The sequence below is a fragment of the Hoplias malabaricus genome, unplaced genomic scaffold, assembly GCF_029633855.1.
Source record: "Hoplias malabaricus isolate fHopMal1 unplaced genomic scaffold, fHopMal1.hap1 scaffold_210, whole genome shotgun sequence".
NCBI lineage: Eukaryota > Metazoa > Chordata > Actinopteri > Characiformes > Erythrinidae > Hoplias > Hoplias malabaricus.
The window spans coordinates 2,814-30,764 of record NW_027100998.1 but is presented as its reverse complement, the minus strand read 5'-3'; the positions used below and the strand labels follow the sequence as shown (position 1 = coordinate 30,764).

General features: G+C 40.1%; 1 protein-coding gene across 9 annotated transcripts; it reads right to left on the bottom strand.

Moving 5' to 3' along the window:
• Positions 1-182: 182 nt before the first annotated feature.
• LOC136683884 (uncharacterized) lies at positions 183-27,690 on the bottom strand. Of its 9 annotated transcripts, XM_066659055.1 has the most exons (19): positions 27,666-27,690; positions 27,511-27,570; positions 6,460-6,574; positions 6,072-6,179; positions 5,930-5,983; positions 5,780-5,851; positions 5,198-5,575; positions 5,019-5,120; positions 4,671-4,903; positions 4,403-4,581; positions 4,241-4,322; positions 3,816-4,166; positions 3,597-3,714; positions 3,370-3,461; positions 3,137-3,254; positions 2,522-2,626; positions 1,667-1,831; positions 1,069-1,251; positions 183-789 (listed from the first exon to the last, which is right to left on the bottom strand). In XM_066659055.1, the coding sequence occupies exons 5-18, from the start codon at positions 5,964-5,966 to the stop codon at positions 1,085-1,087; spliced, it is 2,199 nt and encodes a 732-aa protein (XP_066515152.1). In that variant the 5' UTR covers positions 5,967-5,983; positions 6,072-6,179; positions 6,460-6,574; positions 27,511-27,570; positions 27,666-27,690; the 3' UTR covers positions 183-789; positions 1,069-1,084. The 9 variants fall into 9 exon arrangements, with proteins under 9 accessions (XP_066515152.1, XP_066515151.1, XP_066515155.1 ...); XM_066659054.1 differs by lacking the exon at positions 27,666-27,690 and having other exon boundaries at positions 27,511-27,599; XM_066659058.1 differs by lacking the exons at positions 27,511-27,570; positions 27,666-27,690 and adding an exon at positions 8,762-9,003.
• Positions 27,691-27,951: the final 261 nt, after the last annotated feature.

Below are 27,951 nucleotides of genomic sequence, written 5' to 3'. Positions count from 1 at the left end.
TCAGTATATGAAATACTAAGTTTGTTTGCATCCATGATGCCTTTTAGAGTGAAAACATGGGACGACACCTTGGAGCCTGCCCACAATTTGAACTTCATTTAATGTTTTTTGTCAGTATACATAATGATTTGATTGTGTGCCACAAAAGAATAAATAAATAATCAAAAACAATCTTTGTCCATTATACTTATTTATTAAGAAAAAAAAAAAATAATCAAAAGGACATCACTGAGCATGCAATATTAGGGTCCCAGTTTCAGCTACAGTTTATGTAAAGCATGTGATCTTGATTGAATCAATGTAGTCAATGCAGCAAATATGTAGAGGACAAAATATTAACAGATGCAATCATTCAATAGATGCAAACGTCCATAATCAACTAAAATGTTGAATGCTCATATATTAACTCTGGACACAACAGCTATAATCAAATAATCAAACTTAGATGATTATAATCAAAATCAACCGTAATCCTATTCAGGTGAAAAATATGTATGCTTACATGTATGTAAGTTTAAGAAAAAAAATGTACATATGTAAACAGATCTGAAATGTACTCGGCTACTGCAGTGGATGGAATCTACAATTCATCATCTGTAGATGCATCTGTGGAAACATCCTCATATGGGTCTTCATTTTCTTCTTCCACAACAGTGCCATGATGACCAACCACTATTTGGTGGTATGTTTCTTTCACAGCTAACAACTCAGTCTTAAGCTCCTCAAGTTTTTGGAGGACAGCACTGTGCAGGCCATGGTAAGCTTGATCAGAAATTCCTCAAGAGTAGCCTAAATATCAAATTGGGATATATAGTACAATGCACAATTAAACACCAAATATAATGTAAAAAATGGTACAAGGTTGAAAGAACATATATAGTCAAGCAGTATACACAAATAACATGCCTTCATCTGATCATAGTATTAGGGTTTGAAAAGTATGATCTAGTTGTGAATGTTGGGTTGTGTTCATAAAGTATGCTTCAATGTGGACATAAAAATAATCTGTAAAATGATTCAAGAATGTATCTAATATGGAGCAAACAACATTAAGAAATGAATACTCACTGTATGCTGCCAGGTCTTATGATATTACACCAGCCTGGTCCCTTAAAGCTTTGCAGGTTCTTGTAAGATGGTTCCAATGTTGTTTCATTTCTCGCAAAAGTATAGCCTCTTCTTCGATCAGTCTCTCCAGCTGCATCACCTTGTCAAAAACTTTCTTCTTCATGCCTAGAGAAGTGTCAAGTTCTAGAAATACAAACAACACATTGATATAAATATCCTATTCAAATACATTAATTAATACTTCTTAATGCCTTTGGGAGTAAAAGCAAATGTTAGTGGTGCAGCTGTCTGTCCTGACAACACAAGCCAACAAGTGTGGAGAAAGAAGACAGAGACCCTCCTTGACACCATAATCAGAGGAGTCAGGCATGGAGTCACTTCTGAAGTGTGTGAGAGATGGTCACTCTATGGGAGGGATGGCACAGTTCAAGTATGTGAAAAAGGGGTAAATATATAAATCTTATTTTCATGGAAATCCACACACTTCTATAGTCCAAAACAAATGAAAAATACATAGGCTTCTTACCTTTCAAAGACAGAGTTCAATGAAGTACTCAATAAAGTTTCACTAAAATAATTCATGTTAAAAGTATCATACCAGAATCCCAAGGCCAGATAGGACTTTCTGATACCAAAAGATCTTCAACAGAATCTACAGATTCTGTGCTGGTCGGAAGATCATTATATTGGGATATGGCATCAGACAGCTTTATCTTATCCTCTGCAATCCGTCTTCGGATCTTGTGTCGCTGTTTGTTACGGTCTGCAGTAAAATTCATGAAAAAAATTTAAAAAGAGGTTTCAGGAGTATATGCATAAAGTTTGATTAGTGGACACTCAAAAGGCACCTTATAAACAATACTGTATATCAGTAATTAAGAAAGTAATTGTGAATACTTCAATACCTGAAATTTTACTTTTTATTAATTCAGCACTATCATAAATTTCTGGTAATAAAAAGAACAGTAGTGCAGACAGTCAGGTAATGTTAAACATAGGAATGCTTATTTTTACACCAGACATTGGAAGGTAGGGTTGTTTCCTCAGTGTACACTGATACAGTGTACCATAACAAATCAAAATGCTCATATTACACTGTTTCTTCAATGGTCAGGACTCCCACAGAGGACTTTAAATCTGACAGGGCAGCCGTGGCCTAATGGTTAGAGACTGGGCTGAAGTGCCCTTGAGCAAGGCACTGAACCCATAACTGCTCCCCGGGTGCTGGGATTGTTGCCCCCCACTTTGGGTGTGTGATCACAACCCATAGAGTGCACTAGTGTGTGTGCGTGTTTTATTGTAGTCAACAAATACCATACCACGTATATGTGGTCAAAGGAGCGTAACTTTCTGTACTCCTAGAAATGTATAGGGCATATATATCTCACATTTAAAAAAAAATTGTCACCCAAATACATGATGACAGTAAGGCAATTTGGTCATGGATACTTACCGGTTACTCTATATAGATCCCGCTTTTTTTGCTGGATACCCAAAAAGAGGCTTTCAATCAAATGTTGCAACCTCACTGGATCATCTGTGCTGAGGTCATCTGGAGCTATAACATTTTTATATAAGTATTTAATCAGTATCATGCATTTTCTGTGCCATATACAAAAAAGAAAAATAACACAATTTATATTTTTTTGACAAAAGTGATTTACATTAAATATGAATCTAACAAATCTAAAAGCAAAAAAAAAAAAAATAATTAAATTACAAAAAATAAAGAGAAATTGTAATACAGGTCAAAAAAAAGAACAAGTCAAAAAAGAACATTCACTAACTTTCTGCCAAAGAATCAGAGAACATGTATACAGTTTGCCCTTTATGTTTTATGGTGACTAATAAATATCTCAATGTTTTGAATGAGAAAGCTACCTCACCTAGGTTTACCTTTTTAAAACAGTTACTGATCATGCAACACATTGCATCTTTGTCTGGCATGGTCACATGATAGTTTTAGCCAGTTAAGGCGGCAGGCATGGAAATACATAAAAAAAAAAAAAACTGATGATGGTGATCCTTCTTTACAATTCACAAGAGGCAACAACACGTAAATACTTACTGTCAACTGCCCACTGTTTTACATCAGTGACCCACTGCTGTAGTTCCTCATCGGATTTTCCTGTGCTTTTCTTTATAGCCTCAATGTCCTCTTTGACCTCCTTACTTGTTTGTAAAATCTCAAAAGTATAATAAATTGAAAGTTAAACAAACCTTTGGCAATACTATTATTAGGTATGAAAATCATTAGCAGACTTAAGTCAGTTTGAAATAAATAAAATCTTTCACAGTTACCTTCACATAGCGTTTATACAAGTACTTGTGCAGGTTTCTTTTCTTTCGCTCATTCCATCCCCTGGCATGCAAAGTGATCATGTCTACCCGTGCTGTGATGATGAAAGAATAAAAGTGCTGCTCAACTATAAGCAAGTCACTAAGTATGAGTAAAGAAACAACCAAGCAGTTTATAATGCCAAAAACTGAGCACAATACATGAGAACTGTAAATAAAGGTTCTCTTACCAGCCTTACTCATGTACTTCGTAGTTAGAGCCACTCGTGACAAAAAGCTGTTAACTTGTTCAACTTCTTCACCTAGGGTAGTACCTGCCCCTGTTTGATTTTTGCCACCCCACTGAACCTATAGAATATACATCAGATGTCAAGAATATAAATATCGAGTTTAACAACAACATCAACATGTCAAAGAACTTACCTGTTAGTTGAGGAATATACAATTACCTCACATTTTGTAGAGTGCCCCTTTGCATGCATAACCGAGAGAAAAGGCTTCATCTGAGTCAAGATTTTTAATTCTGGGAACACATGAGCCACCTTTTGCAGATAGGGCCAATACCGACACATTATGTCAGTGCAGAAGAAATGGCAATTTGTTTTAGCTGCAAGTTCTTTTTGCAAAAACAGAGGGTAAGCAAATATTTCCCCCCTAAACATGTTCAGACCTCTAAGCAATATACAGTGTCTGCAAACTGCGACCTCTAGGCCCTCTTCATCGCATTTTGTGTTTGTCTTTTTAGAGGTCTCCCTAGCTGCAGCCCATGTTGACTTTCCACAGATGCCTTTTCCATGTACCTGTAACACAATGTCAATGTAAGATATGTATGCAAATACTGATTTACTGTGTACAGTCCAAAGACATTTCTTACCGCCTTGGTCTTCTCACGAATACAGTCAACAAAAGTTGCTACAGCCAGAAAATCACCATCAAAAAATGGTTGCTCCTCTACCCTACATAAAGAAAATATTTTAATGCTACAAGAGACAGTCACAAGTTCTATACAGTGAAAATGTTCTCAATTATAATATACCCCTTTGTTTTGCTGAAACAATATAGTTTTCTGTTTCCATCAGCAGACACAGCAACTGTATCTGGGGTGCAAGCTGGGCAAGAGAAGTGGTCAATTCCACAGAGTTTTTCTTTTTCATGACGACAGTATGTCCATTCAAGAAAAGCTTTTTGGAAGACATCACCACATATGTTGCCACTCTGGAATTAGGAAAATAATGAAACATGGTTACATGCCAAACTGCAGACAGGACAATTGCAGTGGACATACAGCCTTCCAACAGTCTTACCCTTCCAAATAGTTGTGAGCGCTGTTGTAACATTTTTACAAATGCTTGTCTTGAAAGCCCAGGTGAAGTGATCTTTAGTTCCTCAAAAGACCTGAAAAGGTCTACCTGGTATACAGTTTGAAACGCAACTGTTCCTGGCCAGTAACCACTAAAAAGCAGATCCCGTACCTCAGGTGTCCATGACACAAGACATGTTCTGCAATTCACTACAGGCAGAAAGAGATCATAGCGACCTGTACACAATTAAAAAGAAAACAAAATACAGGACATACACAGTGATTATCAACACATACTGTATGTCAGCAGGTTAACCTAATATACAATAAAAATACTCTGAGTTTCACATACCATTAATACAGATGAGTACAACTGGTCGTCCAGTATCAATGGACAGGTTGTGAGTGTCACAATCACAGATTCTGTCTGGTTGTGTAATTGCCATCAAACACGCTATCAGAACGGAATAATATATTGACTACAAAAATGGGAAAATATGAACATGCTTTTAATTTTTAAGTAGTTCTTACCTTGTTCAAATAGGACATTTTGTCCACTGATGTCTTGCACAGCAGTTGATGGCGGGAGAGTTTTATAGAACCCATCAACAAAAGTCTCTCTGTTGTGAAAGACAAGATATTTGTGTGTGGAAATATCCCAATTTCCACAGAAACTGGATTTTGGCAAACACTCCTTGCATCTGATCACTGCTTCTTTTGATTTACAGTGATCACAATACCCATGATGTACATGACCTGAAGCTAGCAAACTGTCAAGGAGTTTAGGTCTTGCTTCCCGCCAGCGATCTTCAGACAAAGTTTGCCTTAATGCCCAATTGTGAGATGCTGTGGATCTGGGTTCTGCAACATCACAGTCCAGTGTATCCTGGAGTAGTTGTAGTTGTAAATCTTGCAAAAATAAATAAAATTAATTAATAAACATTCAGCAATTCCTTACATTATGAGCTTGTTCATTGAGAACAGACAGTCCTATTTAATTTTAAAAAAGACATTATTTCTCGAGTGCAAACAGAAAGTAACTAATTCAGTGGAACTTAATGAAGACAGTGCTACAATAAATATAAAATGACATTAAGTATAAAAAATATTCACCTATAACTTGTTGTACATCTACATCTGCCAGGTCTTGTTTGCTAGTTGAAGGTTTAGATGTGTTTGCAGTTTCTGGAATTATATGATTTTTTTTTTAATTCAATAAATACATTACCATTTGTACATTACCATAAATTAAAAATGGCTTACCAATCTCAAGTTCCTGTAGGTTACTTGCAAAAGCCATGGAACGTCGAGACTGATCTAGAGTAAACCAAATCCAAAAGTTTATGATTGAATGAGTTCTAAAATAATTCACAAAGAGCAAAGGATCAAAAACATCAAAACATACCCTTCTTTTGTTTTCGCCTCTCATAGACCAAGTATCCTTCTTTATTTCTCTTTTTCCAGCGCACCTTTGGCTCAACATGCTTTTTTTTGGTTCAACTACTTCTTCATTCTATATTACTCATATAAACATTTAAGAGGTAGAACAATGTGGTATTTCAGAAAATAGCATTTTGCAAAAAGCACAAATACTTAATAACAGTGCTATTAAATTCCTAAATAATTCATAAATAATTTTTTGAATGCAGTAATTTCATTGTTAGTGACCCTCAAATACTTGCAAGAACAAAATTAATGATTATAACAAGGAAACAACATACTTATAAAATGTCCATGCAGAGAAGGAGTTGTGAAATACTGTTTGATGCAGTAATTATTTTCATACAAATTACCTTCATCTCTTCCAAATCAGCCATTAGTTCATCAATATCAAGTTGTAATTCCTCCTCCGTTCTGTCCTCTTGTGCAGGTTTACCAGATGATCTCTTTTCAGCCATGTTTTTACACCTGAGGGTCACAAGATAAATTACATTTTAAATTAAAATATTTAAGTAGTGGATTTTATACTTCCTACTTTTATTAACTTCCTACTTGTGAACAGCATTTAAAAAAATACTGGATTACAAAGCCTCGTTTATTTTCCAAGGGACAATAAAAATTTGTCCTCTGACACACACCTTATCTAACTAGTGGATTTGTGTGTCCGTCATCTGCCAAAACAATTAATTCTTATGACATTCTTATAACTACAGTACCGAATAGTTTGGCAGATTCATGGGATCTGTGGTTTTAATACGGATAAATATATAGAGACTACTTTACAGCAACTCTCAACACATACGGGCTCATTCACAAACAAGAGCACAAGAAACAAAGGTACAAACATGAGCAAACGTACGTACATCCACGACACGAATAGATGGACAGGCGTATATGTACACATACGCAAACAAACGCACAAGCACGCGCAGACACACAAACATACACAGCCATAGTCTCGTTGTTACCATAGCAACCGAAGTACGCTGTTATTTTTCCACTGACGGAGCCACGATATCTTTCACATTCTTGTAACATAACAAGAGCGATGGAGTTTACAAAGTACATCGTTACGGCCACAGAAACACACTAACCGTTTTATTTAGCAAGCGCCAACTCATTAGCCACCAGGCTAATTTAAAAAGTCACTCATGCGATTTAAATACAAACACGCAAACAAAAGTACAAGCAGACACAGGCACATTTTCACACATGCGCACACCGAAAGTGTCTATGAAAACGCGCAAAAAGTAAATCATGTCCACCTTACTCACTAAATTATGTTTTTAAAGTATTTTAAGTTAACGTTACATTACAAGTTACAAGTTGAGGGCAGGAAAAGTTTATGAGATGTGGTTATCAGTTATACACAACATTTAAAGAGCATAACAATAAAGCATGTGAAAATGGATAAAAACGAGTAGTTTAAAGGCTGAATTTAAGGTGGACTGGAGGGAATCGGTCCCGTGTGTAAACATACTGCTGTAACATTAACAGCGTATTTAAGTTGAACACAGCGTAGAAAAGTTCAGCACACATTTAATAATTCTTACTAATCTCATATAAATGTGTACCATTCATTACTAACGTGACAAAGTTTTACACACTCGCTCACTCGCTCACTCCTGCTCCCGTTAAGCACGGTGTTGCACTGATTAACGGCCTACTTAAAACCAATCATGCGGAACTCCGTACAGCCTCAATTTTACATTTCTAAAGAAATTTATTTTTTCAAAAGATTCTGCTTCTTTTTTCCTATTAACTTATTTTCTTTAAATGGAATATGTAGTTTATTTATTTGCTTATAAATGTGCGACAAAAGTATTATTATTATTATTATTATTATTATCATTAATCATAATAACGACAATAACAATGACAATAATAATAATAATAATAATAATAATAATAATAATAATAATACTAAATAGACGAAGAAATGCTGCCAACACAAGCTAAGCAGGACGGTATGAAGTAGTGTCCCAAATCCAATATTTAATTAATGCATTTTAAAACTCGGTTTGGCCACTTTTTAAATGTACACTGAGAGCTAGATGTAAGCTGTTGGAATATTGTTAATGAATTAATGCCTGCTGAATGTGTCCCAAAAGAGATTTGGTTTCAAATACCTTTATCTCAATGCTACCTTCTAAGGCCCTACATAGGCAACAAGAGGTCAAGGCACATACCTTCAAGTTTCAGACACAGCCATAGACTCGTTGTTACCATAGCAACCGAAGTACGCTGTTATTTTTCCACTGACTGAGCCACGATATCTTTTACATTCTTGTAACATAACAAGAGCGATGGTGTTTACAAAGTACATCGTTACGGCCACAGAAACACACTGACCGTTTTATTTAGCAAACGCCAACTCATTAGCCACCAGGCTACAAAACGTATCTAAAGCTACGTATATGCTCAGGTGTCGCCTGACGACAAGACACGTAATTTAAAAAGTCACTCATGCGATTTAATAATTTAATCAGTAGACAGCACGTCTCGTTCCCCGATATGTCTAGGTAAAAGGTTATGGGAACCTTTAGTTTGGTAGCAAAAAAGTGCACAATCTGCTCCATCAACCAGACTAAACGATATAGCTTCACCTACACAGATGCTACGTTACAGGAGGCAATAGTTAGTTGATTTGCTCACTCAAGAACAGACAGTCATCATGGGCGATCCCAAACTATTCTAAACATTAACAAAAAATTAACAGTGACGATTAACAGCTTCAAAAATCCTAACGTCAACCAGAGTTTTAATAGAAAAACCATCACAGTTTTTCATTAGTCTGCATTTCTCTTTAGCACCCCCTGTGGAGATTTGCTTCTAAAATCGGCACCAAAATGTACCAGTCAGTACGTATTTGGTCCTCTGCAAAAAAGTGTTCAGAGGTACGTATAACCCATGAGACCAGGTTGGTTTTAAGTACACTTAAATGATAGACATTAAGTTAACATAACTTCAAAATAATAGTTATATTTACTTAACTATTTCAAGGCAACCGGATTCCTAAATTCCTTTAAGTAAGATCAACTTATCACATTTTACAGTGCAAAGAAAAACCTCAGCGAGAGCCCGCAGGACGTACAAAACACTCAGCGAGAGCCAGCAGTTTGCACAAAACACTCAGATCGCAAAGCTCGCAAGAAAAACCTCAGACAGATCGCACAGCACGCACAAGATACTCAGAGAGATCGCAAAGCAAAAAAAACCTCAGAGAGAGCGCACAGTTTGCACAAAACACACAGAGAGATCGCAAAGCTGCAAAAAAACCTCAAAGAGATCGCAAAGCTCGCAAGAAACGCCTCAGAGAGATCGCGCAGCACGCACAAAACACACAGAGAGATCGCAAAGCTCGCAAAAAAACACAGAGATCGCAAAGCTCACAAAAAAACCTCAGACAGATCGCGCAGCACCCACAAAACACTCAGAGAGATCGCAAAGCTCACAAAAAAACCTCAGACAGATCGCGCAGCACCCACAAAACACTCAGAGAGATCACAAAGCTCGCAAGAAAAGCCTCAGAGAGATCGAGCAGCACGCAAAAAACACTCAGAGAGATTGCAAAGCTCATAAAAAAAACCTCAGAGAGATCGCGCAGCATGCACAAAACACACAGAGAGATCACAAAGCTCACAAAAAAAAAAACCTCAGAGAGAGCGCGCAGCCCGCACAAAACACTCAGAGAGATCGCAAAGCTCACAAAAAAACCTCAGAGAGATCGCAAAGCTCGCAAGAAAAACCTCAGAGAGATCGCAAAGCTCACAAAAAAAAACTCAGACAGATCGCGCAGCACGCACAAAACACACAGAGATCGCAAAGCTCGCAAAAAAACCTCAGAGAGATCGCAAAGCTCGCAAGAAACGCCTCAGACAGATCGCGCAGCACCCACAAAACACTCAGAGAGATCGCAAAGCTCGCAAGAAAAGCCTCAGAGAGATCGAGCAGCACGCAAAAAACACTCAGAGAGATCGCAAAGCTCATAAAAAAAACCTCAGAGAGATCGCGCAGCATGCACAAAACACACAGAGAGATCACAAAGCTCACAAAAAAAAAAACATCAGAGAGAAGGCGCAGCACGCACAAAACACACAGAGAGATCGCAAAGCTCACAAGAAAACCTCAGAGAGAGCGCGCAGCCCGCACAAAACACACAGAGAGATCGCAAAGCTCACAAAAAAACCTCAGAGAGATCGCAAAGCTCGCAAGAAAAACCTCAGAGAGATCGCAAAGCTCGAAAGAAAAACCTCAGACAGATCGCGCAGCATGCACAAAACACACAGAGAGATCGCAAAGCTCACAAGAAAAGCCTCAGAGAGATCGCAAAGCTCACAAAAAAACCTCAGAGAGATCGCAAAGCTCGCAAGAAAAACCTCAGAGAGATCGCAAAGCTCGCAAGAAAAACCTCAGACAAATCGCGCAGCATGCACAAAACCCTCAGAGAGATCGCAAAGCTCACAAAAAAAAACTCAGACAGATCGAGCAGCATGCACAAAACACACAGAGAGATCGCAAAGCTCACAAAAAAAACCTCAGACAGATCGTGCAGCATGCACAAAACACACAGAGGGATCGCAAAGCTCACAAAAAAAACCTCAGACAGATCGTGCAGCATGCACAAAACACAGAGAGATCGCAAAGCTCGCAAAAAAAACCTCAGACAAATCGCGCAGCATGCACAAAACCCTCAGAGAGATCGCAAAGCTCACAAAAAAAAACTCAGACAGATCGAGCAGCATGCACAAAACACACAGAGAGATCGCAAAGCTCGCAAGAAACGCCTCAGAGAGATCGCGCAGCACGCACAAAACACACAGAGAGATCGCAAAGCTCACAAAAAAAACCTCAGACAGATCGAGCAGCACGCACAAAACACACAGAGAGATCACAAAGCTCACAAAAAAAACATCAGAGAGATGGCGCAGCATGCACAAAACACACAGAGAGATTGCAAGGCTCACAAAAAAAAAAAAACATCAGAGAGATGGCGCAGCACGCACAAAACACTCAGAGAGATCGCAAAGCTCACAAAAAAAAAAACATCAGAGAGATGGCGCAGCACGCACAAAACACACAGAGAGATTGCAAAGCTCACAAGAAAAGCCTCAGAGAGATCGCAAAGCTCACAAAAAAACCTCAGAGAGATCGCAAAGCTCGCAAGAAAAACCTCAGAGAGATCGCAAAGCTCGCAAGAAAAACCTCAGACAGATCGCGCAGCATGCACAAAACACACAGAGAGATCGCAAAGCTCACAAGAAAAGCCTCAGAGAGATCGCAAAGCTCACAAAAAAACCTCAGAGAGATCGCGCAGCATGCACAAAACCCACAGAGAGATCGCAAAGCTCACAAAAAAAACTCAGAGAGAGCGCGCAGCACGCACAAGATACTCAGAGATCGCAAAGCTCACAAAAAAAAACCTCAGACAGATCGCGCAGCACGCACAAAACCCTCAGAGAGATCGCAAAGCTCACAAAAAAAACCTCAGACAGATCGCGCAGCATGCACAAAACACACAGAGAGATCGCAAAGCTCACAAAAAAAACATCAGAGAGATGGCGCAGCATGCACAAAACCCACAGAGAGATCGCAAAGCTCACAAAAAAAAACCTCAGACAGATCGCGCAGCACGCACAAAACACTCAGAGAGATCGCAAAGCTCGCAAGAAAAGCCTCAGACAGATCGCGCAGCACGCACAAAACACTCAGAGAGATTGCAAAGCTCGCAAGAAAAGCCTCAGAGAGATCGAGCAGCACCCACAAAACACTCAGAGAGATCGCAAATCTCATAAAAAAAACCTCAGAGAGATCGCGCAGCATGCACAAAACACACAGAGAGATCACAAAGCTCACAAAAAAAAACATCAGAGAGATAGAGAGATCGCAAAGCTCACAAGAAAACCTCAGAGAGAGCGTGCAGCCCGCACAAAACACTCAGAGAGATCGCGAAGCTCACAAAAAAACCTCAGAGAGATCGCAAAGCTCGCAAGAAAAACCTCAGAGAGATCGCAAAGCTCGCAAGAAAAACCTCAGAGAGATCGCGCAGCATGCACAAAACCCACAGAGAGATCGCAAAGCTCACAAAAAAAACTCAGAGAGAGCGCGCAGCACGCACAAGATACTCAGAGATCGCAAAGCTCACAAAAAAAAAACCTCAGACAGATCGCGCAGCACGCACAAAACACACAGAGAGATCGCAAAGCTCACAAGAAAAGCCTCAGAGAGATCGCAAAGCTCACAAAAAAACCTCAGAGAGACCGCGCAGCCCGCACAAAACACTCAGAGAGATCGCAAAGCTCACAAAAAAACCTCAGAGAGATCGCAAAGCTCGCAAGAAAAACCTCAGAGAGATCGCAAAGCTCGCAAGAAAAACCTCAGACAGATCGCGCAGCATGCACAAAACACACAGAGAGATCGCAAAGCTCGCAAAAAAAAACTCAGAGAGAGCGCGCAGCACGCACAATACATTCAGAGAGATCGCAAAGCTCGCAAAAAAAACCTCAGACAAATCGCGCAGCATGCACAAAACCCTCAGAGAGATCGCAAAGCTCACAAAAAAAAACTCAGACAGATCGAGCAGCATGCACAAAACACACAGAGAGATCGCAAATCTCGCAAGAAAAGCCTCAGAGAGATCTCGCAGCACGCACAAAACACACAGAGAGATCGCAAAGCTCACAAAAAAAACCTCAGACAGATCGCGCAGCACGCACAAAACACACAGAGAGATCACAAAGCTCACAAAAAAAACATCAGAGAGATGGCGCAGCATGCACAAAACACACAGAGATCGCAAAGCTCACAAAAAAAAAACCTCAGACAGATCACGCAGCATGCACAATACATTCAGAGAGATCGCAAAGCTCACAAAAAAAAACTCAGACAGATCGCGCAGCATGCACAAAACACACAGAGAGATCGCAAAGCTCGCAAGAAAAGCCTCAGAGAGATCGCGCAGCACGCACAAAACACACAGAGAGATCGCAAAGCTCGCAAAAGAACCTCAGAGAGATCGCAAAGCTCGCAAGAAACGCCTCAGAGAGATCGCGCAGCACGCACAAAACACACAGAGAGATCGCAAAGCTCGCAAAAAAACACAGAGATCGCAAAGCTCACAAAAAAACATCAGAGAGATGGCGCAGCACGCACAAAACACACAGAGATATTGCAAAGCTCACAAGAAAAGCCTCAGAGAGATCGAACAGCACGCACAAAACACACAGAGATATTGCAAAGCTCACAAGAAAAGCCTCAGAGAGATCGCAAAGCTCACAAAAAAACCTCAGAGAGAGCGCGCAGCCCGCACAAAACACTCAGAGAGATCGCAAAGCTCACAAAAAACCTCAGAGAGATCGCAAAGCTCGCAAGAAAAGCCTCAGAAAGATCGCAAAGCTCACAAAAAAAAACTCAGACAGATCGAGCAGCATGCACAAAACACACAGAGAGATCGCAAAGCTCACAAAAAAAAACCTCAGACAGATCGCGCAGCACGCACAAAACACACAGAGAGATCGCAAAGCTCACAAAAAAAAACTCAGATAGATCGCGCAGCACGCACAAAACACACAGAGATCGCAAAGCTCGCAAAAAAACCTCAGAGAGATCGCAAAGCTCGCAAGAAACGCCTCAGACAGATCGCGCAGCACCCACAAAACACTCAGAGAGATCGCAAAGCTCACAAAAAAAAAACATCAGAGAGATGGCGCAGCACGCACAAAACACACAGAGAGATCGCAAAGCTCACAAGAAAACCTCAGAGAGAGCGCGCAGCCCGCACAAAACACTCAGAGAGATCGCAAAGCTCACAAAAAAACCTCAGAGAGATCGCAAAGCTCGCAAGAAAAACCTCAGACAGATCGCGCAGCATGCACAAAACACACAGAAAGATCGCAAAGCTCACAAGAAAAGCCTCAGAGAGATCGCAAAGCTCACAAAAAAACCTCAGAGAGATCGCAAAGCTCGCAAGAAAAACCTCAGAGAGAGCGCGCAGCACGCACAAGATACTCAGAGATCGCAAAGCTCACAAAAAAAAACCTCAGACAGATCGCGCAGCACGCACAAAACACACAGAGAGATCGCAAAGCTCACAAGAAAAGCCTCAGAGAGATCACAAAAGAACCTCAGAGAGAGCGCGCAGCCCGCACAAAACACTCAGAGAGATCGCAAAGCTCACAAAAAAACCTCAGAGAGATCGCAAAGCTCGCAAGAAAAACCTCAGAGAGATCGCAAAGCTCGCAAGAAAAACCTCAGACAGATCGCGCAGCATGCACAAAACACACAGAGAGATCGCAAAGCTCACAAGAAAAGCCTCAGAGAGATCGCAAAGCTCACAAAAAAACCTCAGAGAGATCGCAAAGCTCACAAAAAAACCTCAGAGAGATCGCAAAGCTCGCAAGAAAAACCTCAGACAGATCGCAAAGCTCGCAAGAAAAACCTCAGACAGATCGCGCAGCATGCACAAAACACACAGAGAGATCGCAAAGCTCACAAGAAAAGCCTCAGAAAGATCGCAAAGCTCACAAAAAAACCTCACAGAGATCGCAAAGCTCGCAAGAAAAACCTCAGAGAGATCGCGCAGCATGCACAAAACCCACAGAGAGATCGCAAAGCTCACAAAAAAAACTCAGAGAGAGTGCGCAGCACGCACAAGATACTCAGAGATCGCAAAGCTCACAAAAAAAAACCTCAGACAGATCGCGCAGCACGCACAATACATTCAGAGAGATCGCAAAGCTCGCAAAAAAAACTCAGACAGATCGCGCAGCATGCACAAAACCCTCAGAGAGATCGCAAAGCTCACAAAAAAACCTCAGACAGATCGCGCAGCATGCACAAAACACACAGAGAGATCGCAAAGCTCACAAAAAAAACATCAGAGAGATGGCGCAGCATGCACAAAACACACAGAGATCGCAAAGCTCACAAAAAAAAACCTCAGACAGATCACGCAGCATGCACAATACATTCAGAGAGATCGCAAAGCTCACAAAAAAAAACTCAGACAGATCGCGCAGCACGCACAAAACACACAGAGAGATCGCAAAGCTCACAAAAAAAACCTCAGACAGATCGCGCAGCACGCACAAAACACACAGAGAGATCGCAAAGCTCGCAAGAAAAGCCTCAGAGAGATCGCGCAGCACGCACAAAACACAGAGAGATCGCAAAGCTAGCAAGAAAAGCCTCAGAGAGATGGCAAAGCTCACAAAAAAACCTCAGAGAGAGCGCGCAGCATGCACAAAACACTCAGAGAGAGCGCGCAGCATGCACAAGATACTCAGAGAGATCGCAAAGCTCACAAAAAAAACCTCAGACAGATCGCGTAGCACGCACAAAACACACAGAGATCGCAAAGCTCGCAAGAAAAGCCTCAGAGAGATGGCAAAGCTCACAAAAAAACCTCAGAGAGAGCGCGCAGCATGCACAAAACACTCAGAGAGATCGCAAAGCTCGCAAGAAAAGCCTCAGAGAGATCGCAAAGCTCACAAAAAAACCTCAGAGAGATCGCAAAGCTCGCAAGAAAAACCTCAGAGAGATCTCGCAGCATGCACAAAACACTCAAAGAGATCGCAAAGCTCGCAAGAAAAGCCTCAGAGATCTCGCAGCAGGCACAAAATACTCAAAGTCAAAGTTTTCGAAATTGGATCCCACTTCCAATTTATTTTACTATATTGGAATATATTGGAAGTGGTATCCCATTTCCAGTTTATTTGACTTGGCTGAAATAGACTGGAATTGGGATCCCACTTCCAATTCATTTCAGCCAAGTCATGTACGTGTTTCATGGGATCCCACTTCCAATTTATTTCAGCCAAGTCATGTACATGTTCCATGGGATCCCACTTCCAATTTATTTGACTTGAATGAAATCAATTGGAAATGGGATAGTGAGATTGGGTCCAAAATTGGTCCCAATTTGTCAAAATTGACCCCAATTTGACTTGGTTAGAATAGATTGGAAGTGGGATCCCACTTCCATTCTATTTGATTTGACTGGAATAAATTGGAAGTGAGATAGGGTCCCAATTTGTCAATATAGGCCTCAGTTCTGGCCCCAAAATCAAAGATTTCCAAATTCCAAATAGTAAAATAAATTGGAAGTGGGATCCCACTTCCAGTTTATTTGATTTGACTGGAATAGATTGGAAGTAAGATCCCACTTGCAATTTATTTGACTTGGTTAGAATAGATTGGAAGTGGGCAAACAAAGGAAAACATTTTTCATGAATAAATTTGCTGAACATAACATACTACGCAAGATCCCAGTGACCCCATCTTCTGATATGTTGTTTGGGGGACTCAGATGATTCAGTACTCGACGCCGTGAAGTCGGTAGACCCCCCCAAGCTCAGTTTCTGGACATCCCACTCCCAATTTATTCCCATTCAAATTTCATTCATGGGTTTTGGACACCCCTTAAAAGGGTCCGAATGACCCCAAATGTTAATATGTTTATTGTGCACACCCCACGAGACAGCCTGTGAAGTTGTGTAAGCCTAACTTCAAGTCAAATATATTGGGAGTGGGATCGGTCAGTTCCGAGTCTGACGTCCCACTTCCAATCTATTGCATTCAATTAAAATACATTGGGAGTCGGATCGGTCAGTTCCGAGTCCGACGTCCCACTTCCAATCTATTGCATTCAATTCAAATACATTGGGAGTGGGATCGGTCACTTCCGAGTCTGCCGTCCCACTTCCAATCTATTGCATTCAATTCAAATACATTGGGAGTGGGATCGGTCACTTCCGGGTCCGACGTCCCACTTCCAATCTATTGCATTCAATTCAAATACATTGGGAATGGGATCAGTCAGTTCCGTGTCCGACGTCCCACTTCCAATCTATTGCATTCAATTAAAATACATTGGGAATGGGATGTCCGACGTCTGCGCCAGACTTGACTAACCCCACCCACCAGCACAAACCAGGCAAGTAGATTACACAGCGAACAGGTAAGTGATTTTAAGGATACACTTACAGATAATGGCCATTTGTTTGCCCATAGTAAGGGTGTATGTACAAAGCTTGCTCTAAGGAATATAAACATTTGTTACAGTATCAAGACTGTCTGTCAGTCTGAAATGATGAATATTTAGCACTAAATCAAGCCACTCCTACAGGCTATAAATATGTACACAGCCCCAGACTGACGGGCAAAGGGGGTGGATTATGTATAATTTACAAAAATAATTTAATTATTAACCAAAAACATGGTTACAACTTTACTTCCTTTGAAATTATGTACATTAACATAATTAACCCCGCCACAAATAAGAACACAATCTCCTTATTAAACATTTATAGACCACCAGGGCCATATTCAGAATTTATAAAAGAATTTGGTGAACTAGCTGCTAATTTAGCAGTGTCCTGTGATACGTTAATAATTGTAGGAGACTTTAACATTCATTTTGAGAAAAGTGATGATCCCCTAAAAAAGAACATTCACATAAATCATAGATACTGTTGGTTTCACACAAAATGTATCAGGTCCTACTCATTATTGTAATCACACACTAGACTTGGTTTTGACCCTGGGCACGAACATAAAAAACTTAAATATTCTCCCGCAGTCTTCCACAGTCTCAGACCACTACATAATTTCGTATGAATAGTTTAGATATAAAAAAAAATGTACATGCCCACATTACTATATAAAGCGCTCACTAACCCCATCTACTTCCCCTAAATTTACTGAAAACATCACTGATTTATTGACCTCAGTCAGTAGTCCAGCGGACCCACTGGAGCTGGACAGACTAATGGACTACTTAGATAACACACTTTGATCAACTTTAGATAGTGTAGCACCACTTAAGCGTAAAAAGCTACGACAGAAAAAACTCGCTCCCTGGTATAATGAAGAAACACTCACCTTAAAACAAACCGTAAGGAAATTAGAGCGGAAATGGCGGTCGACTAAACTGGAAGTATTTCACTGTGCCTGGAAAAACAGCCTTATCGAATTTAGAAGGGCGCTCGTCAATGCACGTTCAGCACATCTGGCCTCACTGATTGAAAATAATAAAGACAATCCTAGAGCACTCTTTAATGTAATCTCTAAACTTACAAACAATCGGGCAGCTACTGATACACAGATCCCAGCTGTTCACACCAGCAATGCTTTTATGGACTTTTTTAACAATAAGATTGAACATATTAGACAAACAATATACTAAATCCAGCCTGTCTGTCATCTGGTGTGGATGATATAGAACAAAACAGAGAAGGACGACTAGAGGACTTTGACCCACTACCACAGCTAGAATTGGATTGACCTGTTTGTATGACCTGCACACTTGATGCAATACCAACAAAACTATTTAAAGAAGTATTACCAGTCATAATCAATCCCCTTTTAACAATCATAAATTCGTCCCTTATACTGTATGTGATCACGTACACAAAGCATTTAAACTAGCAGTTATTAAACCCCTGATCAAGAAACCGAATCTTGATCCTAGTGTACTATCCAATTACAGACCTTCTCTTCATATTTAAGATCTTAGAAAAAGTTGTGGTCCAACAACTTCCCTCATACTTGCATAAGAATAACATATATAAAAAATTTCAATCTGGTTTTAGGCCACACCATAGCACCGAAACGGCTTTAGTTAAGATAGCAAACAACCTTCTTCTCACCTCTGATCGAGGCTGCGTATCCATGCTAGTTCTACTCGACCTCAGTGCAGCTCTTGATACAAGTGATCATACTATTCTGCTAGAAAGATTAAAAAACATGGTTGGAATAACAGGAACGGCCCTATCATGGTTTAAGTCTTATCTCAAGGATCGCTACCAGTTTGTAAAAGTAAATAATGTTTCTTCTTTGTAAGAAAAAAATGAGATCTGGAATTTCCATTCTAGGACCTTTACTATTCATATTATAAATGCTGCCACTGGGCAGAGTTATTAGCAGGCATGGCATTACCTTCCACAGTTACACAGATGACACACAGTTATACATATCAGCCAAACCAGATGACAAACCTACACTAAAGAAAATGGAGGACTGTGTTAAAGAAGTGAAGCATTGGATGTCATACAATTTCCTTCTGCTAAACAGCGACAAAACCGAGGTTCTCCTTCTAGGTCCAAAACCTGTTATAAATAAGGTATCAGACTTAATACATAATTTTGACTTCCCTGTTCTCCCTAGCTCATCAGCTAAAAATCTGGGTGCCATAATTGATTCAGATCTATCATCATGATCAGCATATAGGTAAAATTACAAAAACAGCTTTCCTACATCTTCGGAACCTCGCTAAGTTAAGAAATTCCTTATCCCACCCAGATGCAGAAAAATTTGTTCACGCTTTTATTACATCAAGATTAGATTATTGCAATGCACTTTTATCAGAATGCTCCAGCAGAAACTTGAGTAAACTCTTTCTCCTACAAAGCCCCTCGGCTCTGGAACAATCTTCCAGCTAGTGTCCGGGACGCAGACACAGTCACTATGTTTAAGTCTAGGCTCAAAACACACTTGTTCAGTTTAGCCTTTGGCAACTAACCTCTGTCTAGTTTAAGGTTGTCATTTCAGGAACTCATGGACATGGGGAATCAGGGTAAACGCGGATGATGTGCTCACAATTTCTCTTTTTTGGAGCTGAAGGACGTCCTTGCCTGAGCTCCTTCTGGTTTCCCTCCTCCCAGTCTGTTACAGTCAGATCCGTCACATGCTCTTTTTCTCTGCTGCACTCAACTAAACTAACCGCTTCCCTTTACTGTTTTCTGAGAAAATGGTGGCCCACTGATGGAAGATTGTTTGCTGGATTCTCCTGCGGCCCAGACCAGACCAGACCAGCTGCTCACCTCCATCTACTGCTGCCAGCCTCTGACCACTCACCATGATCAACTACACTGAAGTAGAAATGGACTCAGATTAGCAACATTGACTGATTCTTCCAAATCTGATGCACTATTATTATGCCCCAAGATTGATGTCACTATTATGATTATTATCATTATTATTATTATGTAGCATAATGACAATTCATTGGTGATCATTTAAAATTCAATCTATAGTTTGATCAGAGGAGGATGGGTCTCCTTTGTGAGTCTTGGTTCCTCCCAAGGTTTCTTCCTCCAGCCTTGAGGGAGTTTTTCCTTGGCAGTGTCGCCTTCCGCTTGCTCGCATTGGGCTTTGTTTTAAATGTTCTGTTCTGAAACTGTGAAGCTGCTTTGTGACAACGTCAGTTGTAAAAGGCGCTATACAAATAAAGTTGATGTTTGGATGTCTTTTCAACTTTAATCCAGAGTTTATTGGATGACATTTATGTACGTGATTTCCACATTGAAATAACGGCTTTAAAAGGACGTCTTTAATGTGACTTAGTTAGTCGTCTTTTCAACGTCAGTGTTTCATTTTCATTTTCAACCTTAAAAAAACGTTGATTAGACCACAGTCAAGTACATTATTTCAACATTGAATCAACGGCTAAATGTTTACTGGGATTGCAGTTAGCACACTACACTGATCAGAGCATTTTATTAAACACATATGGAAACATTCAGTGTCATGCTGAAGGGAGGAGATTGTTATTTAAGTTTAAGTGAAGACGACTGGACTGGAACGACAGCTCTAAAATGAATGAACTCTGAGTGAGAAACCGGAAGGTGGCAGAAGAGAACTGATGTAAAAACACAGAAGAAGAAGACGATGAAGCTACGCACTCTTTTCAGTGACCGCGGCACGCGAGCAGCTCTCACCAGCCTCAGGGAACAGCTTCATCCCATAAATATGTCAATTTAACCTTCTATTTTTGGATACATATGTATTTTGGTATCGCCCAAATGTAGTCAACATCGTTAATGTTATGTACGTTATTCTATCAACTGCTATATGGTACATACGTAATATTGAACCGTTTTTAGTTTTGTTTGTTTGTTTTTTTTCCAAATGACAAACTTTAGCTAACCTGTTTAACTCTAGCTAGCTCTTTTTTCCCCTCTGACATAGAAAACATTTAAATGACATGACAATCGCTCATACATGAGTATTTTAATTTGAGTAATTATGTGGTTTGATGGCGAATTTTACAAGACGATGTGAGCATTTTTTATGTCACAGAACCGCTTCCCTCAGTATAAGAAATAAAATAAGAAATAAAACTGCTTAAACACATTAAGAAGACATAAAGTAGTAGCTACGTGGGTTAAAATACATTCTCAATCTCAGTGCTGGTTTTTTGGTGTAAAGTAATATTTTGAATATATAATTTCACATACACTCATTTTTTGTTAGTGAGTAGCAGTGAGTTTTGGCTGGTGATTAATGGGTTGCAGAAGGTTATATGAAAGCTATAGAAGCTTATTTACTGAGAGAAAAAAATAAACAAAAGCACGTGAAGTAGTTTATTTTTGGAGCTGTGAAGTTAGTACATTTTTTTCAAAATTAACTATGAACATGAACTAATTCATTTTCTTTATGTAATTATGTAAAGATGGACTGTAGTAAAAAAAAATGAGTAGGGCAGTGAAAAATGGTGGGCAGGGAGAAAAGCAAATAGGAGGTTAATTTAAGTTATTTAGATGAGATCTTTAGCATCAGTTGTAGCATAATCGTTTGTACTATAACCTCATAATCTTTTACATTTGAAGTTCTGTAGTTAATGAATTTGCATGCATAAGCAGTTTACAGTTACTCAGGAACAAGGCGTACAAAACTCAAAGAGCACGCACAGAACTCGTGCAGCTGGCGCACAAAACTCAGAGAGCATGCGCTGAACTCAGCGCTCACGCACAAAGTCATGGAGCACAAATGTCAGAGCTGGATTTTTTGTTTGCAAGTTATAAGTTTTACATTTGAGATGAATTTTTTTTGTGCATTCTTTTTGGCACAAATCAGATTCCATACAGGATTCACTAAAAATAATCAACAAGTTTGCGTCACCATTTGGAATGCTGCGGATGCTTTGAGAATTAAGAATAGGCTTGCGCAACATTTTGAAAGATTCCGGATGCGCTAAAAAAAAAAAAAAAACATCTAGCAAGGTAGAGGTAGAGGTAGAAGTCTGAGACGGTCAAAAATTTAGTATAAAAAAAAAAACACAAAGGGGTACCCTTTATTATTTTTTTTTTGGGGTGAAAACTGTGACCTCCTCAGATCTTCTCCAAACCCACACCGTGTGTCAGGGAAGTCCTGACAAAGACAGTGGTGTGGTTATTTTCGCTCTACCATATCCCAAAGCTGAGATATGGAGACCTCTTCTAGTCCATAAAATGTATAACTGTATATATCAAGATGGGATTCCTATTTCCAGTCAAGCTAGGTAAACACATGAGTAGAGGGTAACCTTTAAGTTTTACGTTTGATGTTAATTTTTTTTTGTGCGATTCTTTTTGGCACCAATCAGGTTCCATACAGGATTCGCTAAAAATAAACAAGCTTGCGTCACCACTTGGATCGCTCCGGTTGCTACGAGAATTGAGAATAGTCTCGTGCAGCTTTTTGGAACCTTCAGCACATGCTAAAAATAAACAGCATGCTCACGTCATCATTTGGAACGCTCCGGTTTCTACAAGAATTAAGAACAGGTTTTGCAGCTTTTTGGAATCTTCAGGATGCGCTAAAAATAAACAGTAGGCTCACGCCACCCTTTTTAACGCTCCGGTTGCTACGAGAATTAAGAATTGGCTCTCGCAGCATTTTGGAATGTTACAGATGTGCTAAAAAAAATAAAGATTAGGCTCACGCCTCTTTTGTAAATGCTCCATGTGCTGAGTGAAGTATAGAATAGGCTTGCACAGCTTTTTGGAACCTTCAGGATTCCAAGGATTATGGAATCAGATTTGTGCCAAATATGAAACGCTCCATGGCTTTAGTGTGTGAGTTCTGAGTTCTGCGTGTGCTCTCTGAGTTTTGTGCACAAGCAGCACGAGTTCTGTGCACGAGCTCTCTGAGTTTTGTACACTGGATCCTTGAGTTTTGCAAGCAGTTTTGGCAAAAAGCTCTCGTGTGGGCGGGTTTTCTCAGGGGTACCTTCCCATTGGCTAATGAGTTTTTGAGTGACAACTCAGTGCCCAAGGCATTTTGGACTACACATGCGTACACCTACTTGCAGCTCAGCAGCGGAGAGACAGGAAAGATTTTAACATTAAAGAGTGAACAACTTTACACACACAAATTCTCTTTGTACTTTACTGTTTTAAAACGATGAAATACCTGCAAACTTCGACAATCAATGCAGATATTGAGCTAATGTTCTGTCTAAAACAAAGCATTAAAGATTTTACTGTGAGTACAAACCTGTTTGTCCCTCATTACCAGATACTGATCTGAGGTAAATGCACACCGAGGTCTGTTTACTCAGGATGAACCAGAATAAATGAGCACTTATTTGTTTATTTGTAAATTATTATTCATGAGTGCTTGAGCCCCTGTTCAGAAACCTATTGTGTACTAACATAGTGGTTCTTCGCTTTTCCATAATCACTGTTAGATGGTTTAAATGCCCAAATTTTATTTTGAAGATCACAGTTTTGAACAAATGGCATATGTGCATTTTGTTACAGGAGGTCTCAGAGAAAAGAGAAACATCACAGACAAGAGTGTTCCTGCTCCTTTAATGAATACAAATTTGCTTAATATCTAGCTCACACATTACTTCCTGGAAAACACCAGATGTAAAGTTTGAACCACAATCTGATTGAATCTCACGAGGCAGCCCACACCGAGAAAAGAACTGAAACAAACACTCAATTATAGTTCTTGCCTTAATGTTTCTCGAGGGTACAGCCTCCGGAAATCTAGTACACACATCCAATATTGTGAACAGATACTTATAACCCTTTTTTGTCTTGTGCAAAGGTCCAACACAATCTATCGTCACTCGCAAAAATGGAGAGTACACAATGGTGCACAAGGCACTTTCTGATTTGGCTTACCGGCTAGCTGACAAGCATGACATGTCCGACAGTAGGAGATTACATCTCGATGCATCTTCGGCCAATAAAAATAACGCAAGACTCTCTCTTGGGCTTTACGAATACCCACATGCCCTGCCATGGGTGCTTCATGTGCCAAGCGCAACACTTTCAACCTAAAACTCTTCAGCAACACAATCTGCTCCACAACACTCCAATCTTCAACAGCAGGATGATAAGGAGGCCTCCACTTCCGCATAAGCACTCCCTGATGCATATAGAAGACCTCTGCCGACTCCTCTGTCTCCTCCCGTGTACCAGCCCCCTTACACAATGAGGCCAACTCAGGGTCCTCCTTGAGCTCCTTGATTAAGGTTTCCCTATTAAACTGAGCTGCATCTGATTAACCTAGTTTTCCAAAGAAGGTATCTCCAAGCTCAAATGCTGCCTCCTCCAGCCCTCTCTGTGGAACCACCCCCTTGGGGCGAGACTGGGCACGGGTAACGACACAGGTTGAAAACACCTCAGGATACTCCCTGGCCAAAGCCTCTGTTTCTGGTACCTCACATGGCATGTGACTAATTAAAGGGGTTACCGAAACTTGAACCCCAGCAAGATCATTAGCATAGAAACTCCAGGGACTGGTAATGATGGCACTACTGCTACATTAACATAGCCATTTACCAAGTTAGAGGTTAGGTACACTTTATGCAATGGCATGGCACCAAACAAACTTCCCACACCCTGAAGCAACACTGAAGAGTCATTGAAACTGGCTAATCACGAACCCCTTGTAACAACAAGGACTGAACTGCACCAGTGTCCCTGAAAATTTTAATTTTGGTTTCTGGCTCCCCAGAACCAATGGACACTGTACAGCAGGAGACAAACCCATCATACAGAGAGGGGGTTATTTCAGACTCAGGATCCACACAACTAATAGTCCTCTCTGAACCAACTACCAATGCCACAGATTTTGAAGAGTCAGTATAAGACCCACGTCTGCACTTCTGCAGAACTGGACAACCTGATTTTATATGGCCAGGTTTTCTACAATAATGGCAGATTATTTCTCCCGAGGGAGTAGAATTTACAGGTTTTTGAAGTTGACTATGAGGTTTAGAGCCAGATGGCCCTTCCCTATGACTTTTAGTCTCTGCTGATTTAACCTCTATATTAGCCTTTCTCCAACCACTGATCTCTCTTTCACTCTCGACTCCTTATGGGTAAATTCGTAAGTATCTGCCATCATAGCAGCCTTTTTAACTTCAGTCGCCCCATGCTCCTGAATGTACACTTCCTAAAGAACAGGTAGACTATTTTTAAACTGTTCCATAAGAACAAGCTGTTTTAAATCTGCAAAAGTATAAACTTCACATGCTTTCGTTCAAACACTGCCTCCTGCTGCCTAGCTACATCCAAATAGGTTTCCGCTAGCTTACGTCTAAGAGAACGGAATTTGTGCCTGTAAGTTTCTGGCACAACTTCATAGGCATTCTTCACTGCCGTTTTCACCGTGTCATACTCCATGGAGTGTGCAGAATTCAAAGCTGCATAAGCCTCCCGAGCTTTCCCCTACAGGACACTCTGAACCAAAACGGTCCAACAATTCTCCAGCCAAGCTAATTCCGTGGCTATATTCTCAAAGGCATCAAAAAACACATCTACCTCGTCTTCCTGAAATTTTGGCATTAGATGTAGACATTTGGATACATCAAACCGAGTCTCATGTCTGCGCTGTTGTTGACTCTCCATCTGCGAGAGTTTAACCTTCTCCAACTCAATCTTAGCTAACTCCAGCTCCCGCAAACTATCCTTCTCCTTCTCTCGCCTACCCTTCTCTGCTTGTTCCCTAGCCAATCTTGCCTCAATGATGGAGTCACTCAAACCTAGGGACTGAGCAAGGATCTACTATCTTAATTTTATTCAACTCTGAATCTACCTCAATCTCATAATATTCAGCAAGCTGGAGCAACTGAGGCTTCTTTAATTTTATCCAGTCCGTTGTCTGCAGATGGGCTTGGATAAAACTTTCCGGATCAAACTGAGACATTTTTGGGAAAAAATTAAAAAAATACCAAAAGCCCCCCAGCCGAAATGAGGACAGACCAGAGACCCCTAACTCTAAGGCTACTAAAATTCAAACACCAAGAGGTAACCTATATTCCCCTATTGGCCTAAAATCCCTAAGTACCACCAAAGTATGACTACAAAACTAAAAGTACTTGACAATTTTGGCCACCTTACCTCAAGTCCTCTCATAGGACTTCTGAAAGAACACATACAACTCAAGAAGCCCCAAGTAGGCCACAATTTCCAACAGGTATTTTTGAGTCAAATCAACATCACCAAATCAGATTTCCTGAGAACTCAACCAAACATACCCAATTACCAAAGGTCTAGACTGTATACAATCAAGCAACTCTGCAATCCAATACCCACCTTAGCAAACAGCTAACCTCAACAGAGCACAAAACTATCAAGTTACAATCACACAGCCAACAATTAGATCACGAAAATAAGGTGTTGAAATCTATTGTGATGAAATGAGAACTTGGGAGGGTTCACTCTTCTTACCTAAAGATCCTCGAAGAACCCAAGCGCTGACTCCATGGTCGACCAGCCCAAGCATGTAGAGATTATTCAAAAGGGTAGGTAGTAATCTGGAGGTGCAACAGTTTCCAGAGTGCTAGAGAAAAATCAGCGCCAAAACTTCCACCATCTTATATATATCCAAAACGACGCTCCGGTATCTGGCCTCCAAAACCAGAGGTCCTCCCCTTTAAAGGCTCCACTTCAAGATCTCAAGAAAAGTAAGACCCCCCCCCAGTGGCTGGAGTGTGTATTGTGGGAGTCAAGTGTCTATCCCAGTGCACCTAGTTTATAAGAATCTATATTCAACACCATTAACTCTATTGAGAGAAAATCCCAGTTACGAAAATAATCACACCCCTATGTAAGTCAAGGCCTCCTTAATCAACAACATTTTTATTTTGTCAATAAGGTCCATACCACACTTCTGACATATTTCATAAAATATCACCATTTAATATTCTAAACATGTACATAAACAAATGCATACATTTTCAAATGACCTTGCCTTTTCCCCACAGATATCAAATAGAAATCAGAAGAATATCTATTAAACATACCTGAAAACCTGATTTTGGTGGCCTTAAAAGTACACTTACCCTATAATATAGCGTGATTCATATATCAAAGTATATGATCACATTCTAAAGTTGTCATATTGAGAAACAATGATAGAAACATTTTACTTCTCAACCTCAAGTAGACTGTAAGTAATTATTCAAATTTCAAAATTTAACAACCTGGCTATTAGCTCAGACATTACATAATGTGGGTTAAAAGCTAAGTAGAACACTTGCTATTCATCATAATGACACGTTGGCTAGCTGCAGCAAACATTAGAAAAGTAAGCCTAATGCAATAAAAAGTTTTGATGACTTTGTTCACTTGAGATGGCTAAAGAAAAAAACACAAACTTCAAACAAAATGACTGTTACCAACCTGACATGGCGCGCGCTCCTCTGCTCTTTGGGGCTTGAAAACTCCAGAATCCGATAGCTGCTAATCACAACGTATTAGTTGACTGCACAAACTTCTTGTCACACAGCCCACAACACCAACTCACGTTTTTCAGAACAAATTCAAAAAAGCCACACCGAATTTCAGCTGTCTAAAATGCTTCATGAAGGCTGTGGTAAATTCAAAGACTGCCCATTACCACTGCTGCAATGCCCATTATCACAAGTGTCTGTGGTGCTGCATCAGCATTCATCTTCCATCAGTTCAACAATTTTTTTCCCCTCGTGTAAGACACCTCTGTGTTGATATCTTATGTGGAAAAAAAATAAATAAATACACACACACACACATTATATTAATTAATTATATTCTTATTGAAAGATGATACAGTAAACATATTAAAAATATTTCAGTGCAAATTTT